The 18,905-nt window shown below is 39.7% G+C and overlaps 1 protein-coding gene across 7 annotated transcripts in view; it reads right to left on the minus strand.

Annotated features, from left to right (window-relative positions):
* ZFAND4 (zinc finger AN1-type containing 4) overlaps nucleotides 1-18,905 on the minus strand; it is a 56,741-nt gene that overhangs the window by 28,393 nt on the left and 9,443 nt on the right. For 6 of the 7 annotated variants that reach the window (XR_005721422.1, XM_040242824.1, XM_040242820.1 and 3 more), the window contains exons 3-4: nucleotides 3,477-3,552; nucleotides 2,502-2,569 (exon numbers count right to left, since the gene is read on the minus strand). Coding sequence is in view for 6 of the 7 variants with exons in the window: in XM_040242824.1 (XP_040098758.1) it covers nucleotides 2,502-2,569; nucleotides 3,477-3,552 (144 nt within the window). In the remaining variant the exon portion in view is untranslated. Of the gene's footprint in view, nucleotides 1-2,501; nucleotides 2,570-3,476; nucleotides 3,553-18,151; nucleotides 18,569-18,905 lie in introns of those variants that run through there. The other variant, XM_040242825.1, reaches the window with a different exon arrangement.

The raw sequence follows: 18,905 nt of genomic DNA on the forward strand, positions 1-18,905 counted from the left end.
AAAACCATAGGAAAGTCTTGTTTAAACCAACAAGTGGGCCTTACTTCAGGAGTCACTGGCACTGGCCATGTGTATGTACTTAATGGCTATACACACACATCCCTTTCATAATAGAAAAATCGTTTAGACTTCATCAAGTATAAAATATTATGCATATAGTTTAGGATAAAATTTAGTTTTAGAAAGGAAAATATTTTTCTTTTTTGGCTGTGCCATGCAGCTTGCGGGATCTTAGTTCCCATCAGGGATCAAAATCATGCCCCCCTGCAGTGGAAGCACAGAGTCCAAACCACTGGACTGCCAAGAAGTCCTTTTCTAGGTTGCTTTGATAATGTTTAATTCAAAAACAATTTTAAAAGCTAAGTATTTCTAGCATTCACATGATAAAGATATTTTCTAAACCACAAATTTCAAGTAAGACTCAGTAGCTAAAAATAAGGTTTCTGATATACAGTATGGAGAAGTTCTAGATTTGGGGAGTTTTTCCTTTTCACAAAGTTTTCAATGATGTAAAGCAGACAACTGGAGAAGAAAACGGTAACCCACTGCAGCATTTTTGCCTGGAGAACTTCACAGGGAAAGGAGACGAGCAGGCGATAGAGAGAGTCCATGAAGTTGCCGAGTCGGATACAACTTAGCAACCAAACCAACAAAGGCAGACAACAGCAAGCTGTTAAATTTTAAAGGCTGATTCAATAAAGCCAAACTTACTAAAAACTCCATCTAAAATATCAAATAAGAGAAGTTCTAGGGCCTGATTTTTTCAGTTACAAACAAAGCACAGGAAATTGTAGGAAAAAGGTATGACAACACTTCAACTACCAAAGGGCAGTGCTAACTTTCACTACTTTAAATTTTAAAAATACATATATTTTAAATTCAGAACCTGTGGTGCTCATACTCTTCCTCACATATATAATTGCAGTCCTAGTAAGAAAAGCAGGTAATAAATAATAATAATAAAACATCCGTCTTTAAAGACAATACTATACACAAATAACAAACTTTGAAAATATAATACAATGAAATTCACATGTCATTAAATTCACGTCTTATCGTGACAGCTCAGTAAATGCATTAGGGTTTTTGTACTACTCTCAGAATCGGTAGTATAGACGTCACATGTCACATGGGACAATTTAAGTCCAATTAATTGGAAGTCCCTGATATTACAAGTCTAGTTAATCAGCTCTCACATTATCTTTGTTTTTTTCTAACTTATCCATAAGAGTTCAACAGTCACAATAACCTATCAAAAAATCCTCTTAAAATAGCTAAGAAAGATGGTGATAACCCTATTTTCTAATAAAAATTAGGAAGCATGGAGATGGAATCTGACTTGTGGAAGAAGTATTAAGCCATCAGTGGAATCAATACTTAACATTCAATTTTCTGGTTAGTAAAGGATCAAACACAAAGACCTTCCCCAAAATGAGGCCTACAGAGCAGGCCTGCTCTAGGAAGCGGCGGGTGCCTCTGCTCTGCGGGGACTCATGCGAGAAACCTGAACCAGGGACACAGTGAGCGGTGAGCACGGGGTCTCTCCCGTGCTTGGCGCTTTCTTCCTGCTCCAGCCTCTGCTCCCGCCGCCGCCATCCCCAGGGCTCTCCTCCTGCCCCGCGGCCCTACTCCCACGGACACTGTCATGCTGCTACATGACAGCCGCTTAAAGGGACATCGATTCTGCTCACATCTGCTGTGGCACTGTGATGAAGCAGGGACACTCTCTCCCAAGAAACACTGCACTGAAAATCTAGGAGATGCCCAAAATGTGCTTCCTGAATGAATGGATGGATGGACTCTCAGAGACACCCACATCCTGAAAAAAAGGCTTTAACAGCAACATGATAATATCTACAAAATCCAAATGCATCACAAACCAGGCTAAGAGCCATCTTTGGAATTTCCTGTAACAATCATTACCCCAGGAGTTGAAAACTCAGTGGACTGAAAAAAGCAACAAGACCAGTAAACTGCAGCTAAACACAGGGATAACAATGTAATATTTATACTATGCCATCCCACTGTCCTTTCCTATACTGGTGAGGTTTATATTTGAATCCTTCTGGATTGAATGAGGAATCATGAGATTTTCTGGAATATGAGTTCCTGCCTCTGTGCATTTAGGCTTTATAAAACAATGCTGAAGGACCTATTATACGGCACAAAGAAGTATACTTAATATTTTATAATAACCTATAAAGGAAAAGAATCTAAAAAAGAGACATACATATACAAATAAACACACATATAAATATGTATGGCTGAATCACTTTGCTAGATACTTTAAATTAACACACCACTGTAAATGAACTATACTTCAATAAAAATAAATACATTTTTAAAAAATAAAAAAAATGCTGAGGGAAACAAGTGTGGTTCTTCTAAGATGTAATAGCTGGGGAAAAAACTTGAATAAAACCTGAAGCTATAACATCATCTGGCTTGAAGATTACTACTGTCAAATTGCTTTAATATACGTAATTTTAACATATGCCTACCTCTACTAGTATTTATAGGTCCACCGCGCATAGCCAAAACCAGCTTCAAGGTACAACCTTCTGAAATGCTGTGGATAATTAACACACACAAGAAAAACCACAAACATCAAAATACATTCAGTGTTAAATATACACATTCTTACGTGTTGGTTTATCAGGCATAGTGCCCACTCTAAAAGATTTTTTAAAAGATACAGCAATGTGCATAAATATAAAATGTTAACTTATTTACTTCCATAAAAATGAAAACATGACGTTCTCTTAAGACTTAAATATGAAATGAATAACAAGTATGAAAAGGACCTCTGTGGTTTAGCCTCATCATTTCACATGTTAGGCTCTAAGAAGAAAAGAAGCTGTTAAGATCCAAAGTCTCAGAAATAACAGATCTAACTAATAAATAGAAAAACTGCAAATCTACAAATCTCCCCATGCCCAGCGCTCTCCCAGCTATTCCACATGGCCTCTGACCTTTTTGTTTTAGGAAAGAATGAAGGATTATGTGAGAGAAGGGAGAAAGACAGAAGGTCAGACAGCATGTCTGCAGTCCCTGAGGCACACAGTGTCACGCAGCGTCACATCAGGAGAGCTTCAGAGCAATGAAGCCATGAAGAGCAACACTCTCTCACCCAGCACACTCATGAAAATGAAACAAAAGGAATGCAGCCAGGTGGTAAGAAGCCAATATTCAAAGAAAGGCGCAAAGAAGGTAAGATAAGAAGGAAGTCTAAAATGCAGGGGTAAATAGCTTGGTATAAATAATGAAAAGGTGAAACACAGAAGCAGAGGACAAGGATCAGGTAGTGTGGGTACGGAGCCAACACATCTTAAAGTACAGAATTTATACTGAAATCCAGGGCTAAGAATTATTCAGAGGAAGACGAGACACAATTCAAGGGTTCAGCAGAAAAACAATGGTAAACGGAGTCATAACTCTGAGCATCTATAAAACATCTGAAATGCAATCACACTCACTTGTAATAATTCAAGCAATAGTCATCTTCAAGTTCCATGTCATTCCAAATTAAGTGCTGCTGACAGATGGGAATACCTTAGGGGAAGGTCATAAAGAAACTGGTTAAAAATTCAACAGAATCTTTGGAAGAGTATGATACAAATCTACTTCATTAAATAAATAATAATAAACACAATTCTAAACTGAATGATAGATGCTTAGCTAAAATGTACAGCATGGTATGTAAAAAGGCGTGGCTATTCTATCCACACTCTAGAAAAGAACAGTGAGAACAGTATGTTTCAGTAACTCTTTGGCCTTGAAACAAACTTTAAGAATAGGAAGTCATTTAAAAAAATAGTTTGAAATCAGCTCTGAAGAGTTTACGATCTAAGGCCTAGAGAACAGTTCTCAATATTGCAAAGTACAGCCTCCATTTAGTTACATTAAGCATTGAAAGTGTATTATGAGTAGAAGGTGAGCAGTACTGGTGAGGGGGTTAAATGTGTAAACTCCAAGCTATAAAATAAGAAAGTCATGGGAATATAATGTACAACGTGCAGACTGTAGTTAATTAGAGCTTGTTGTCTATCTAAAAGTTGCTAAAAGAGTAGGTCCTCAAATTTTTCATCATTAAGAAAACAAAATTCTGTCACTGTATGGTGGTGGATGTTACCTATTAACTAGACTTACTGAATTGATCATATTACAATACAGCAGCCCCGGGTATCCGAGGGATCCTGGTCCCAGGTCCCCCACAAATGCCAAACTCCCTGGATGTTTAAGTACCTTATGTATAAAATGACGTAGCATTTATCTGTAAATGACCTTATACTCATCCTCCTGTATACTTTAAGTCACCTCTAGACTACTTACAATACTTAACACAATATAAACACTATGTAAATAGTTGCTAATGATGCAAATTCAACTTTTGCTTTTTGTAATTCTCTGTAATTTTTTCCCCAATATTTTCAATCCATAGTTGATTAACTCCTGCAGAACCAGAGGGTATGAAGTGCCAACTTTATATACAAATATCAAATCATTATGCTGTATACCTCTGAAATAATATAATATCAATTATATCTATATTTAAAAATACAATTTAATTTAGTTTACTTGGCCTTAAGTATTTGTATTCTAAGAGTCTGTTCCCAGAGCAGCACATACACATGGAACAATGACTGTTTATATGTGAGATTATTCAGTGATTCAGATGGGATCTTTCATGCCTCTTCCAAATAGAAAGGTCAATAATCTTGAAACAGGGCACAGAATATAATTTACCATAAAACATTAATATATTAGAAAATTCCTTCCACCTTGAATGTGATTATAGTCCATAACCGCATATTAACATGCCTTTTGTAGTCTGAACGCTGCTGCTGCTGCTGCTAAGTCGCTTCAGTCGTGTCCGACTCTGTGCGACCCCATAGACGGCAGCCCACCAGGCTCCCCCGTCCCTGGGATTCTCCAGGCAAGAACACTGGAGTGGGTTGCCATTTCCTTCTCCAATGCATGAAAGTGAAAAGTGAAAGTGAAGCCATTCAGTCGTGTCCGACCCTCAGCGACCCCATGGATTGCAGCCTTCCAGGCTCCTTCATCCATGGGATTTTCCAGGCAAGAGGACTGGAGTGGGGTGCCATTGCCTTCTCCGAGTCTGAACACTAAGTAACGAATAATTTAATCTTCAAAAACAAGTGTATCATGGACTATTTTCAGGCTTACCTGGTGGCTCAGATGGTAAAGAATCCAACTGCAGTGCAAGAGACCCAGGTTCGATCCCTGAGTCGTGAGGATACCCTGGAGAAGGAATGACTACCCACTCCAGTGTTCTTGCCTGGACAAGAATACTTGAGAAGAGCTGGGCATGACTGAGCGACTAAGCATGCACGCACATGGGCAATCTCCAATGCTGAAAAGTATGGTCCACAGGACAGAGTCTTCGCAGCTCCGTGATGCTGAAAGAGTTACGGCAGAGTCCACGTCTGAGTGTGTGTGCGCATGCGCTCGGCCGTGCCCAGCCTTCTGGGACCCGTGCGCTGGAGCCCACCAGGCTTCTCTGTCCATTGCACCTTCCAGGCAAGAATACTGGAGTGAGTTTCCATTTCCTACTCCAGGGGGTCTTCCCGACCCAGGGATCCAACCGGCATCACTTGCATCTCCAGCATTGGCAGCTGGAATCTTTACCGCTCCAGCACCTGGGAAGCCCAGATTCCATACTTGAGGGTAAACTCTTTTTTCTGCAAACTGCACATTTGAACGCCTGAAGACTATACTAGCCACAGTGAGCATTATACTCAATGGAACACTTAATGGTTGATATGTTGATGAACATCTTTTCCAAATATTTCACATACTGCCTTCTCAAGTTACTTTTGCTTATGATGCTATGAAATAAGTTGACTAGAATGATGGCAGGAAGTGCAATGTTAGTTTTTATTATTATAAGCCAGGCACTGTTATAAATGCTTGACCTGTATTATCATAATTTAACTGCAACAGTAATAATCTTGTGAAGCAGGCAACACTACTCTATATATTTCACAAATGCTAAACCTGAAGCGTTGAGACACTAAGTGACGCCTAGAGAGTGGGGTCAGAGATGTAAAGCCCCGACAGGCTAACTCCAGAGACTGCAGTCAACCTGTGTGCTGATGAGTCTGAAGACAGTCAGTCTCCACAAAGCAAAAGTAGCTGCCTGGGTGTATGTTTAAGTAGACCTGAACGGTTACTAAACATTCTTCAAATGTTCCAAAAGATCATCACGAAATACAGCCCATGGGCTCAGGAGGCGGATATACATGCATCTCCCAACTGGGAACAGTTCACCTTTTTTGCTTCCAGTTAAAAAAGAATGCCACTGAGGAAAGGCTTTTAAGCTAGAAATTATTTCATGTTAAAAGTACTTTCATATTTTAAAAAATTTAGTGCTTCCCTGGTGGCTCAGCGGTAAAGAATCTGCCTGCCAATGCAGGAAACAGGGCAGGTTTGACCCCCATCCGGAAAGATCCCACATGCCACGGGTAGCTAAGCCAGGACACCGTAACTATTGAGTCTGGGCTCCAGAGCCCAGGAGCTGCAACTGCTGAGCCCTCGTGCCCCAGAGCCCATGTGCCACAGCAGAGCCACCGCAATGAGCTCATGTGCCTCAGCTGGAGGGCAGCCCCACTCAGCACAGCCAGAGCAAAGCCAAGCAGCAACAGAGACCCAGCAAGCCAAAAATAAACAGATAAACAATTTTAAAAATGTGTTTAATATGCTATGGTCATCTTTACAACCTAAACTATAGGATGTCGCCAGAATAGCTAGATAAAAGCAATATGGGCAGGTAGTGAAGTGAAGTAGCTCAGTCGTGTCCGACTTTTTGCGACCCCAAGGAATTCTCCAGGCAAGAATACTGGAGTGGGTAGCCTCTCCCTTCTCCAGGGGATCTTCCCAACTCAGGGATCAAACCGAGGTTTCCCACATTGCACGCGGATTCTTTACCAGCTGAGCCACAAAGAAAGCCCAGGAATACTGGAGTGAGTATCCTATCCCTTCTCCAGCGGATCTTCTGACACAGGAATCAAATCAGGGTCTCCTGCATTGCAGCCGGATTCTTTACCAACTGAGCTATCACGGAAGCCCATGGGTAGGTAAGACCATTATTTATTCAGCCATCATTGTATAGCATTATTGTGTTAAAGAAAAAAAAAACTTTAGAAGAGGATGAAGGACAAAGTAACAACACTGCTTAGATTAACTCCTATAATCACTGTTAACAGAATCTAGCACTCAGTTAGCAAGCTAAAAATATAGAGGGTCGACACGCAAGACAGGGGGACAAGGACTACGCAAGGCTGAGCTGTGGTCCTGACGGCCACCCGAGCTGCTGGACGACCTTGAGGAAGTCATCAGCCTCCGCGACCCTTAACCTCCACACTTGCACACTGAGAAGTATTTGGGTTCTTTCTACTATGAGCACTTTCAGAATCTCAAATATACAAAGTAAATCATATTCCTTTAATATCGGGTTGTCAGATTTAGCAAAGACAAATATGGCATCCCTCTTTGAAGGTGGCCCTTTGCCTTTAAGCCTCAACTCTTAACTATATTCAGAAAAATTAATTCCTATTAAACAAACATGTCTTCTCAAAAGACAGATTCCATATATATGATTTTTCCGCTCAGTGTTTTTAGAACTTTTCACAAATTCAAATATTTGTTTATGATAAAAACAACAACTTATTAAAAAGACAACACAGAAATATACAAAAGAAAATTAAACTACATGTAGTCCTAAGTCCAATAAAATCTATATTCAATATTTGGGGTAAATTTCCTTTAAAAATTTATTCTTTTTAATAAAACTGGAACATACTTTGAGCTGTTTTATAAAGTTTTCACTTAATATACTGCATACATCTTTCATATCAATAAATGAAAATACACATTGTATACAATGACTAGATGATATTCTAATATATGTTTCTGTCATAAGTTTTATTTACCCAGCCCTTTGCTAAGATACGGTGTTCTCACCGACTGGATGGACGTTGAGTCTGAGTGAACTCCGGGAGTTGGTGATGGATAGGGAGGCCTGGCGTGCTGCGATTCATGGGGTCGCAAAGAGTCGGACACGACTGAGCGACTGAACTGAAATGAACTGAACTTACTAAGATACATTTTCACACATCCAAATTTTTTACTGTTACAAAAAAAACTGTAATAATATACAAGTATACATGTATCTGTGAATGTGTGTGTGCGTGTGTCTGTGTCTGTGTGTCTTGGTCTACGTAGGCTGCCATAACAAAATACAACAGACTGGGTGGTTTAAACAACAGGAATTTATTTTTTCACAATTCTCAAGGCTGGGAAATCCAAGATCAAAGCATAAGTTTCATTCTGAAACCACTTCTCTTAGCTTATAGGCGGCTGACATTTTTCTGTGTGCTCACGTTTTCTTCTTTATGAGCATGCCCAGAAAAAAGAATTCTCAGGTATCTCTTCTAAAAAGGGCACTGTTCCCATTAAGGTGGTGGGGGGGTGTCCCTACACTTACAACCTCATCTAACCGTAATAATGACTCAAACGTGTTTCCTATGTCTTTTTTAGAATTTTCACACAGATACTTGTATATTTGAGAACATGTTTATATCTACATTTATAAAATAAGCCCAGAATCAATACCACTTATGGATAATTAAAGACAGTGGTGGGCCATAGCTCCCCTCTTTCAATATTTTCTCCCAAAATAGTACAGAACTAAAAAGAAGGGAAGTGAATCTACCCAGAAACTATGCCCTCAGCCCTCATAATTTGAAGACTGAGAATGTCTAAACTTCAAAATGACTGGAAATAAAAAGGGGCAAGCTCCCTGTCCCAGAGTGGGAAGTCTTACGCTCCTGCCCCTGCAAGGCTGATCAAGAAAAACTTTGGAAAAGTTAATGCTAATGGCGATATACAAGTTCAATACAAAACTATCACAAGGAAGAGGAAGGCATTTGAAGTCTGAAAAGTCTACAAAAAGGACTCACACCAGAAAACTGCCTACAAGTAAAGGACTTTTAAGGCCAAACAATTTGAGGGAACTTCTATAGGAGGCAAGAAGCAAATAAAGGAAGAGCATCCGTTAGTAATTCCAGTGTCGGGGGTGGGGGGGTAGAGAAACAATGGGTAAAAATGTAAAGAGTCCTGCAAGTAAAAAGATAACCACAAAACTGGAGAAACTCACGTCTCCCCACCCGGCACCACGAAACAGACACAGAGCATCTACGTACGTGTCTGGACATTGTGAAACTGCCAGAGTACCACTGAACAGAAGCTGCAGAACACCTGAAGAGCACAGCAATCAGCAGGAGTAAAAATAACAGATCCACACCAAGTTAGCGGTAAAGTCTAACAAATGGAATTCCGTACCTCTCAACCACGGTAAATTTTACCCAGAACAATAACCATGAAGCAAAACTGTAAGGCCACACCCTAAACATACTGAAGCATCTGAAATATTCAATACTCTGAATCAGAAGCTCAAAAGTTAAGGACAGAAAATGTCCAGAAAGGTAGAGGAGATAACACGACTGCTGACCGACAGTTCAGTGCACTGTGGAGTTTACGACATATGTAGGGAGAATGCGTGACAATAACAGCAGAAAGGCCCCAAGGCGAGAAACAGAAGCAGCCTACTGTGACGCTCTTGTAAGACAGAGAATAAGTAAAGATGTTATTACAGACCACCAAAGCAACAGCTAAAATATCAGGGCGAAGACTTATAACTGATAGGCCAACAAAGGAGAACAAAATAGAATGAGAACAAATACTCAATTTATTTCCAAATGTGGAAAAGAGGGAAAAGGGAATAAAGAACAAATGGAACAAACAGAAGACAATGAAATGGCAAACTGAACCCCACCCCAGCTGCAGCTGTCATAAATGAAGTGGCCTAAACTAAGCTGAAGGGTAAAACGCAAACACAGACTGGATTAACTAGGAATAAAAACAAAACTCAATTATATGCTGCCTGCAAGAAACAGACATCTTAAATATAAAGACATAAATAGACTAAAAGGACAGAAAAACACATTTTATGCTGACTACTAATCCAAAAATTCTGAACTGATGATATTAACATCAGATATGGTGGATTTTAGGGTAAAAATTATTACCAAGGATAAAGAATTTAATCTCACAATAATGAAGAGGTCAATAAACTCAAGAGGACACACAATCCGAAAAATGTATGCACTCGATTCCAGAGCTTCAGAACACATGAATCAGAGGTTGACAGTACTGGAAGGAGGAAAAAGAGAAACCCACAATTGTAGTTGGAGATTTCAATGCTCCTCTCCTAGAAGTTGACAGAATAAGTAAATATACAGAACATGTACAATGCGACCAGAGAAAGCGATCTGACTGACATCTGTAGACCCTGCACACATCACTGAGAGGATGCACACTCTTCTCAGGTGCACAGGTCACTTTTACTGAGAGAGACAATACTGCGGACCACAGAACAAGTTCCTAAACTTTAAAAGCATCAAAATTATGTGGCATTAAATTATAAGCCAATATAAGAAAAATTTCTAGAAATTCCCCAAATTTTTAGAAACAGAGCAACATATTTCAAGATAACCCATGGATAAAAAAGGTATCAAAAGGAAAATCAGCAAACAATTTGAACCAAATGAAAATGAAAACACAACATATCAAAACATGAAATACCAAGAGGACGGTAGCACTCAGGAGGGAGCAAAGCACTAATCACCGCTATTTTGTGAGAAGACATGAATCACACATCAACAACCCTGGTCTCATGAAATTACAGGAAGAGTAAGTTAAGTCTAAAGTAAGCCAAAACATTAATAAAAATCAAAACAGAATTCAATGAAGTAGAAAAAAGAAAAACAGGAGGAAAAAAATCAAAACAAAATCTGATTCTTTAAGGAAGTCATTAAAATTAATAAAGCCTAATTTGTTAAATAATATGCAAATTACCAGTATTAGGAATGAAAAGGGTAACATCATTACAGACTACAGAGATATTGAAAGAATAAGGGACTATCATGAACCCTATGCCAATAAAATTTAACAACAGATAAACAAAATCCTTGAAAGACACAAGCTACCCAAACTCACTCAAGAAGAAAAAGATAATCTGAATAGCCCTATATTTATTAAAGAGATAGCTTCACATTTGAGGCTGTAACACCAATTCTACTCTATCTAAAAACTGCAAAGGGAAGAACAGCCCCAATTCATTCAGTGAGGACACTACTGCCCTACCAAAACCAAACACATTATAAAATAAAATCAATATTCTTCATGAAAAAAAGATACAAATATTCTGACACAGTCTTAACAAACAAAACTTAACAATACATTAAAAAGATATACAATATGATCAAGGAAAGGGAATTCTAGAAATGCTAATTTAATATTTTAAAAATCAAGGTAACTGGGACTTCCCTGACAGTCCAGTGGTTGAGACTGCTATCAGTGCAGGGAGCACAGGTTTGATCTCTGGGAAACTAGTCCTGCCTGCTGCGCTGCGGCAAAAACAACAAAAAATCAACGCAAGTGAACTTTTACAGGGAAATATAGAGGAAATTTTTGGGGATCTCAGATTGACATATTCTTAGATATGATATTCATTTTCTTATCCATAAATTGGACTTCAGCAAAATTAACATTTTTGCTTTTCAAAAGACACTGTTAGGAGAATGGAGACAAGCCTCAGTCTGGGAGAAAAATCTCAGCAAAATGTGTTCTGATTGAAAACTTGTATTCAGAATAAAGAATACTTAAAACTCAACGATTTTTTTACTGGGTAAAAGAAATGAATAGATACTTCAACAAAGAATATATAAGGATGGCAAATAAGTTCATGAAGATGCTCAATATCACTAATCATTAGGGAAATGCCAATTAAAATCACAATGAGATATCACTATACCTACTAGAATGACGAAAAATATTGACTATACCAAGTGAAGGATATAAAGGAAAAAATATTCCTGCTTCTCCACAACTGCACCCTCTTCACTCCACCCAGGGGAAATCACTGTTCTGAATGTGGGATGATTTATTCCTCTGCTTTTCGTCAATGCTTTACTTCCAGTGATAGTGCTTTTTTGGCCGCTTTCTGACCTCTATATAAGTAGAATCATACTGTGTTCATCTGTCTTGCTTTTTTTAATTTACCATTGTTCTTAATTTATCCATGCCGTGTACAAAGCTACTATTTCATTAGTTTTCGTTGTTGTCAATCCACAGAATTTGATTCCACCATATGACACAAATATTTACATATACCACAACTTATGCATTCTAGCGTAGTCACTCAACTTGTTGCTAGATTTCTGACATTATCAACAAGACTACCAGGAATATCCTTCCACAGAACTTGTTCACATGTTTAACTTTGAAGTGTATTTTACAAAACTTCTTTAGTAATACAGACACACCAGTTTTCTTCAGGTTAGTATTTTCCTGGTATATTTTTTTCAATTCTGCTTTCAACATTTTGAGGGCCTTTTATTTTAGATTAGGTCTCTGGCAAATAGCATTGCATATGATTTTTTTAAAAAACAGTCTGCTAATAGCGTTTCAATTAGAAAGTTGTATCCATTTTACCTTAGGGGGATTACTGACATATTTCTACTCATTTTTACGACCTTATTTTGTGCATTCTAATTGCTCTGCTTTATCTACTTGCCTCCTTTATGTATTAATTCTGAATGATGGGAAAAGGTGAGGCACTTCTGTCATTTTGAAATTAATTCTATTCTTAATCTCAAGTGATGAAGTTAGAAATTTAAAAGATCATATTTAACAAAATAAAGTCTAAAGCTGATCACATCTTTATCCTCCTCATGAACAATGACTTCCATTATGAACAATTCCACCTTGATTTGCATGCCAGTTACTAGGATTTTAATTGAATTTTTTCAAACCTTCATATACTGCTTTTTTAAGTAGATGTTTATATAGATTTTCCCACAAATATGCCATTCTATCTTGCATCATCAACTTCCTTTAGGGATCATTTGCATTCTAAGAAATATCCTTCAGAAGTCCCTTTGGCAAGAATTTGTTGTTAGGAAATTCAAGCTTTGTTTTTGTCTGGAAAGGTCTTTATTTTGTCTTCACCCTTGAAAGTTAATTTCAATTCTAAGTAGAAACTGTTATTTCTCTCAGCACTGTGAAAATAATATTCCACTGTCTTCTGGTTTCTATTATTGTTGCTGAAAAATCAATTGTCATGCCCAGATTTTGGTTTTTAATACCATACTCCAAAAAAAGGAACCAGAGCTTCTTGAAGAAATGGCTAGTTCTAAGATAGGGCAAAAAATATACAAGATGATCCTAGAGCATCTTGCAATTCCAGAAAGCAGGTGGGAAAACAAAACAAAAGAACACAGTGGTTGTGTGGTTTGGAGAACAAAGATTTATATCGGAGCCAACCCCCCACTCTGCTAAGATACACTTGAACTCGTAACATCAATAATCTACCTCATCAAATTTTTTCTTCCTGTTTCTTCTATACCACACATGAATTTTTATAGAGCCCCAGGTTGCTGTAAGATTCAAAGACAACTGTACACGTAAATACCATGCTCACCATAAACAGTCTGTGTACTGACCACCTGCAATCAGATTTACAATTAATAATAAAATGAAGCTTTTAATTCCCCTAAGTATGGAAATAAAAGGGTACTTCCAAAACTTCAGGGGTCAAACAGGACACAGGAAACATATGAAAAATTTAAAAACACTAGGACTTTAAAAACACAATAATAAGAAAACAACTCATTTTTTTTAAATGGGCAAAGGTTGAATAGAAACTTTACCAAAGAAGATGTAATCAACAGGCAAATAGAAATATGCTCAAAATCATCAGTTAGGGAGATGCAAATTAACCCCACAGTGAGATATCACCAGTATCTATTAAAATGGCAAAAAAGAAACAGAAACACCCAGACAATACCATGTTCTGATGATACAGAGCAACTAGAGATTTAAACACTACTCACAGGAATACAGAACAGTACAGCCACTCTGGAAAAGTTTGGCAGTTTCATATTAAGTTTAAAAACCACTTACAACACAACCCAGCAATTCTACTCCTAAATACTGACCCAGGTGAAATGAAAACTGATGCACCCACAAAAAACTGTCATGAAACTTAAAAATAGCTTTATTCAGCATCACCCAAAAGTGAAGGGTCCCTCAACTTAGAAATGAATAAGCATAGTACATCCACACAATGGAACACTATTCAGCCATAAACAGAATGAACTGCTGATATGCAGAACAATATGAATAAGCCTCAAATGCGCGTGTATCATGTGTAAGCAAAAGAAAGCTGACTCAAAAGGTTACATACCGTTGTACAGAGTTATACGAGATTCTGGAAAAGGTACAGTTATGAGGACAAAAACACACCAGTCGATGCCAGGCACCACGTTTGAAGGGAAGCTGACCACAAAGGCACAGAAGAATTTTGTGGGTGATGGAGCAGTTCTACCCGGATCATGGTGGGAGTTACGTGACAGCAGCGTCTGTCAATATGATACAACTATTAACACAGACTAGTTATGGGAGGAACTGCGTCCCCCAAGAGTTCATATGCTTAAGTCCTAACCCTCAGAACCTCAGCATCTGACCTTACTTGCAGAGAGAGTCTTCACAAATTAATCAAGTTAAAATGAGGTCATTAGGGAGGGCCCTAATTCTGTACAAAAAAGATCTTCACAACCAAGATAATCACGATGGTGTGATCACTCACCTAGAGCCAGACATCCTGGAAGGTGAAGTCAAGTGGGCCTTAAGAAGCATCACTATGAACAAAGCTAGTGGAGGTGATGGAATTCTAATTGAGCTATTTCAAATCCTGAAAGATGATGCTGTGAAAGTGCTGCACTCAACATGCCAGCAAATTTGGAAAACTCAGCAGTGGCCACAGGACTGCAAAAGGTCAGTTTTCATTCCAGTCCCAAAGAAAGGCAATGCCAAAGAATGCACAAACTACCGCACAATTGCACTCATCACACACACTAGTAAAGTAATGCTCAAAATTCTCCAAGACAAGCTTCAGCAATACATGAACAGTGAACTTCCAGATGTTCAAGCTGGTTTTAGAAAAGGCAGAGGAACCAGAGATCAAATTGCCAACATCCGCTGGATCATGGAAAAAGCAAGAGAGTTCCAGAAAAACATCTATTTCTGCTTTATTGACTATGCCAAAGCCTTTGACTGTGTGGCTCACAATAAACCGTGGAAAATTCTTCAAGAGATGGGAATATCAGACCACCTGACCTGCCTCTTGAGAAACCTATATGCAGGTCAGGAAAAAATAGTTAGAACTGGACATGGAACAACAGACTGGTTCCAAATAGGAAAAGGAGTACATCAAGGCTGTATATTGTCACCCTGCTTATTTAACTTATACACAGAGTACATCATGAGAAACACTGGACTGGAAGAAACACAAGCTAGAATCAAGATTGCCAGGAGAAATATCAATAACCTCAGATATGCAGAAGACACCACCCTTATGGCAGAAAGTGAAGAGGAACTCAAAAGCCTCTTGATGAAGGTGAAAGAGGAGAGTGAAAAGGTTGGCCTAAAGCTCAACATTCAGAAAACGAAGATCATGGCATCTGGTCCCATCACTTCATGGCAAATAGATGGGGAAACAGTGGAAACAGTGTCAGACTTTTTTTTGGGGGGGGGCTCCAAAATCACTGCAGATGGTGACTGCAGCCATGAAATTAAAACACACTTACTCCTTGGAAGGAAAGTTATGACCAACCTAGATAGCATATTGAAAAGCAGAGACATTACTTTGCCAACAAAGGTCCATCTAGTCAAGGCTATGGTTTTTCCAGTGGTCATGTATGGATGTGAGAGTTGGACTGTGAAGAAGGCTGAGCACCGAAGAATTGATGCTTTTGAACTGTGGTGTTGGAGAAGACTCTTGAGAGTCCCTTGGACTGCAAGGAGATCCAACCAGTCCATTCTAAAGGAGATCAGCCCTGGGATTTCTTTGGAAGGAATGATGCTAAAGCTGAAACTCCAGTACTTCGGCCACCTCATGCGAAGAGGTGACTCATTGGAAAAGACTCATGCTGGGAGGGATTGGGGGCAGGAGGAGAAGGGGACGACCGAGGATGAGATGGCTGGATGGTATCACCGACTCGATGGACATGAGTTTGGGTGAACTCGAGGAGGTGGTGATGGACAGGGAGGCCTGGCGTGCTGCGATTCATGGGGTCGCAAAGAGTCGGACACGACTGAGGGACTGAACTGAAGTGAACTGAGCTCAGTATGATTGGTGTCATTATAAAAAGGGGCAATCTGGAGACAGACACTGACATACACAGGGAGATGGGGAGAGACGGGCGATGCTTCTACAAGTCACAGAACAAAAACGACTGCCAGAACCCCACCAGGAGCTAGGCGAAAGGCATGTTCTGGCTTTTCTCTAAGAGCCCTCAGAAGGAACTAATAACACCAACACCCTGATCTTGGACTTAAGCCTCTGAAACTATGAGACAATAAATATCTACTCTTTAAGCCAGTTGGTTTGTGGTACCTTGTTATGGCAGCCCTAGAAAATGGATATAATACTATAAATAGTGAATTTTACAATATGCAAAATTGTACATCATAATATATAAAATTGTATTTTTATCTTCATTAAAAAGTGGAGTAAAAGAGTTTGCTAGATCTTGGAGACAAATGAAAACATGTTATAATACTGGTCAGAATATTGGGAGTGAGTATAAGCTATAACAAGTGATCAAACCATATACAAGCAACCCATGCAGCTCAATACAGGAAAAATAAACAACCCAATCAAAAAATGGGCCAAAGAACTAAACAGACGTTTCTCCAAAGAAGACATACAGATGGCTAACACACATATGAAAAGATGCTCAACATCACTCATTATCAGAGAAATGCAAATCAAAACCACAATGAGGTACCATCTCACGCTGGTCAGAATGGCTGCCATCCAAAAGTCTACAAGCAATAAATGCTGGAGAGAGTGTGGAGAAAAGGGAACTCTCTTACACTGTTGGTGGGAATGCAAACTAGTACAGCCACTATGGAGAACAGTGTGGAGATTCCTTAAAAACTGGAAATAGAACTGCCTTATGACCCAGCAATCCCACTGCTGGGCATACACACCGAGGAAACCAGAATTGAAAGAGACACGCGTACCCCAGTGTTCATCGCAGCACTGTTTATAATAGCCAGGACATGGAAGCAACCTAGATGTCCATCAGCAGACGAATGGATAAGAAAGCTGTGGTACACATACACAATGGAGTATTACTCAGCCATTAAGAAGAATACATTTGCATCAGTTCTAATGAGGTGGATGAAACTGGAGCCGATTATACAGTGAATTAAGCCAGAAACAGAAACACCAATACAGTATACTAACACGTATACACGGAATTTAGAAAGACGGTAATGACGAATCTACATGCAAGACAGCAGAAGAGACCCAGATGTAAACAGACGTTCGGACTCAGAGAGAGGGCGAGGGTGGCGCTGTGTGAGGCCATGTGTAACACCGCGCCAGGGCAAGGTCGGTGCCGGAGGCAGAGCACTCAGAGCTGGCGTGCTGGGACACCTCAAGGGGTGGGGCGGGGAGGGAGAGGGCAGGGGTTCAGGATGGCGGGACACATGCGCACCCACGGCTGATTCACGTGCCGTGTGGCAAAAACCACCACGATGCTGTGCAGTAATTAGCCTCCAATTAAAATAAATAAGTTATCTTTTTTAAAAAGTGATCAAATGTATCCAATCCTATAATAACTGTGGCTATAGAGCCCCTAACATAATTTTTAAATAGTAAAATAAATATTTTTGGCAAAACAAACACTGAGAATTTAATGTCAACAAAATTCTACTTATGAAAACTTGTAGGATTTGGCTAACACAGTTCTTGGAAGGAAATTTTAAATAATAAATGATTACATTCAGAAGAAAGTTTAGACTTCCAGTTTTAGGCAAAACATGTAAAGGGCATGTTAAGCTGCCACTCCCATCCTTACAATAAGAAAAAGGTTGAACAAACTGAAATTCAACAACTTTTCTTGGAGCCACCAGAGCAATGAGGCAGGATGGCGAACCACCACCTGCAAATCTACAGAAAGGAAAATCCGGAGAGTTACAGCCGAGATCTGCTTACCTGCAGCAGAAGCCTCCAGAGACGTAAGCTGAAGGAAAATTTAAGTGGTAGTTTTGCGATCTGGTAGAGGCTGAGTATGGGCTAACATGGGACTGAGGAACCCCTGAAGTCAGAGTCTTAGTGGAGCGATAACACTTTTGAGAGTTTTATCTCTAGAAACTCCATGAGGTTCTTACTCAGAAGTCAAGAAGGATTCCCCCCTACAGCTCAGGCAGAGGGAGGGGGACATAAACATTACGAAAAATTCCAGAGCATTCTCTATAACGGAGGCCAACTCACTTTATTAGGGGCCGATCCCACCTGGTGCAAGGATATCTCAGGGATTCCAGACCCCTCTAGTCTTGCTTTCTCACCTCAGTGATTATATGGCGGGGAAAGGTGAGAAGCTAAGAAACACTCTGCCCCAGACACAGGGGCCTGCTAAAAGACTGAGATTCAATCGTTAGACAGCAGGCTCCCCTCCCCAGGACCTTACCACCGCACTAACAGGACTCTAGTGAAAACAGCAGATCACAACAGAAAGAGCTACAGCACTCAGATTCTTTCTCTGGAGGAGTTCTCAGGGAAACCCAAAGAGGACGGAGGAGGCAAAGCAAGGCAACCAGAGGAGCCGGAAGCCTCACAGAAAGACAGAGCGATCCTGGCACAGGGAGACACACCGGGTGACTGACAGGTGCGTGTACACATAAAGCTGTGCCAGAGACGGGCGTGCAGCAGTGAGGGGAGACGAGACCAGCGCAGCAAGTGGCATCTG

This window comes from Oryx dammah, unplaced genomic scaffold (assembly GCF_014754425.2).
Source record: "Oryx dammah isolate SB20612 unplaced genomic scaffold, SCBI_Odam_1.1 HiC_scaffold_6, whole genome shotgun sequence".
NCBI lineage: Eukaryota > Metazoa > Chordata > Mammalia > Artiodactyla > Bovidae > Oryx > Oryx dammah.